Raw genomic sequence first — 2,094 nt, 5'->3', positions numbered from 1 at the left:
TGTGGCTGTACGGCAGGAGGGCTGGCATCCTCCACTTTCTGAGCCTCCACGGAGCCCTGGCTCTCTTCCACAGCGTTCATTACGGCAATGACCTTGGCTTTCTTCTCAGCCTAGGGAAATAAGGAAGCAGGAATCACCTTGACCTCTCTGGGAATGGGCGAGGGGGCTCTTCACAATCTGCTGTGGTCTGGAGACAGTGAGAGGGCCAAAGGGCTAGAGAGAAAAGTTCTTTCCTCATTAACCCAAGCGGCCTGCCATGGAAAGTAAAAAGGTGTGAAATTGAGAGAGGAACTCAAATCACTCTGGCTCACTTCCAGCTGCCTTTGCAGCCTCTCAGGAACCCTCCTGTCCTCCCCTGCCTCTTAGAAACTCCCCTCCCCCAAATCTTCAACCTCATCAGCATATCAGCTGCTTACCCTCCTATATGGAAAGGTAAACTCGATTCAAATATTCATCGTGCACGACTGTTTAGACACAGGTATTAGCTCCATCCCCTCCTATTAACTCCCAATCAAAAAAGGGACCCTCTTTTGCTATACAATCTCCCTAGATAATCAATCCCTGCTACGACTGGTTTCCAGACCGCAATTCTAGTTTTGTGGTATCTCCTGATGAGGAAATTGTTACTCAAGTCTCAAGTGCATTATCTCCTCCTGCATCTGCTCAAAGGCCATAGAACGCTCCAGAAGAGCCTGCCTGCTCCTATGCTCAGATCCCACTCTGGAGTTCTCGTGGGTGACAGCCAATGGATGCTGCAGCCAGACCCTACGCCTTCAGCGTGCACTATTCCGATCCATAAATGCATTGAGTCGTTCAGTTATTTACTGAGCACACGCCACAGACCAGGCACTCAGCCATCCCACCAGCAGAGTAATAATCCAAACCCAGTCATCCCCCATTGAACACCCCCATCCTTTCAGCCTCTCACACGCATTTTTTCAGGCTACGATACACGTGCCCATTCCTTCTCAAAACCTGCTCCAGGATCCCTATAAAGGAGAATGAAATCCTTGGTACTTAGCTGAGACCCATTCAACCTACTCTCACCGGAGGTACTGAATGCCCTCCCACTTCAAGGCTGTCTGCCTCTGACCATACTAGACTCAGAGCAGGGGGGAAAAAAAAAATCCCAATTTCCACATGCCTTTTTAACAGGAAGTTTTCCCTAAATGCCTCCACCTTTAAGACTCAAAAGGGAAAAGAAAAAAGTATTAGCGGGCAACTGGGAGTACCCGGAAAAGCGCTAGACTGGTGGCATCCACTTCTCTTCAGTTGCTCCCACCTAAAAAGGCACTAGTAGGCCAGGATTTCTGGCACCCTTTTCTGACCTGCTTGAGAATTCGATGTCTGTTATGTATCTAGGATTCCAAAACTCTCCCAAAGACTGTCAGAAGACCCCCAATTCAAGGGTCCCACGTTAGGAACCTTAGTTTTCGGCATATTGATCTAGAGAGCTGTTTCACTGATTCACTTGATTTCATTCAATCTTAGTCTTTGCCTCCTGGCAACCAACCAATCCGTTTCTTGTGACAACTCCTAGAACACCAGCATTCAGTCCTAGTTGTTCTTCTAGATCAACATAATCTCAAAAGGGATGGTGCATCCTTTGCCCCCAGCCCACAAACAGCTGGGAAAGGCACTCACAGATGGAGGGTGGGGGTGGGAGAATGCAGAGTGACTGCTTACCCCTCCCCAGTGCCATTCTCACCTGGTTGGGACTTTGACCTCCCTTCCTACCTTTCAATTACCCATCACCTCCTCCCCCACGAGGTGCACCAGGGCATGGACCCGACCTGAGGGTCCTGGAGGAGACTGGAGGCCATCCTCTGAGGGATCATCAACTGCACCCGCTCCACCCGCTGATAAGCCCTTGCCCAGCTGTCTGCTCCCTCTCCACCTTTCCCCTCCATTCAGGCAGGGATGACTGACCCAGATTATAGAGTGTGGCCTTGCATGACCCAAAGACCCTGTTTCCAGGCAGGCCAAACCCTCAGCCAGGAAGAGGTGTGCAGGCAGCAGAGGGCCAGGAGGGGAGAGGACACGCAATCACTCCCAGCGCAAGTGGCAGGAGGCGGGGGGGCGCGGCGCCGGCCC

General features: G+C 51.3%; 1 protein-coding gene across 5 annotated transcripts in view; it reads right to left on the bottom strand.

Annotated features, from left to right (window-relative positions):
• Positions 1 to 2,094, bottom strand: part of DNMT3A (DNA methyltransferase 3 alpha) — a 118,992-nt gene that overhangs the window by 16,529 nt on the left and 100,369 nt on the right. For all 5 annotated transcript variants that reach the window (XM_027765815.1, XM_027765816.1, XM_027765814.1 and 2 more), the window contains one exon: positions 18 to 110. In XM_027765815.1, the coding sequence (XP_027621616.1) occupies positions 18 to 110 (93 nt within the window). The remainder of the gene's footprint in view (positions 1 to 17; positions 111 to 2,094) is intronic.

This window comes from Tupaia chinensis, unplaced genomic scaffold, assembly GCF_000334495.1.
Source record: "Tupaia chinensis unplaced genomic scaffold, TupChi_1.0 Scaffold139757_1, whole genome shotgun sequence".
Taxonomy (NCBI): Eukaryota; Metazoa; Chordata; class Mammalia; order Scandentia; family Tupaiidae; genus Tupaia; species Tupaia belangeri.
Note: the sequence above shows the minus strand (reverse complement) of the source record. Positions and strands in the feature narration are given on the sequence as shown.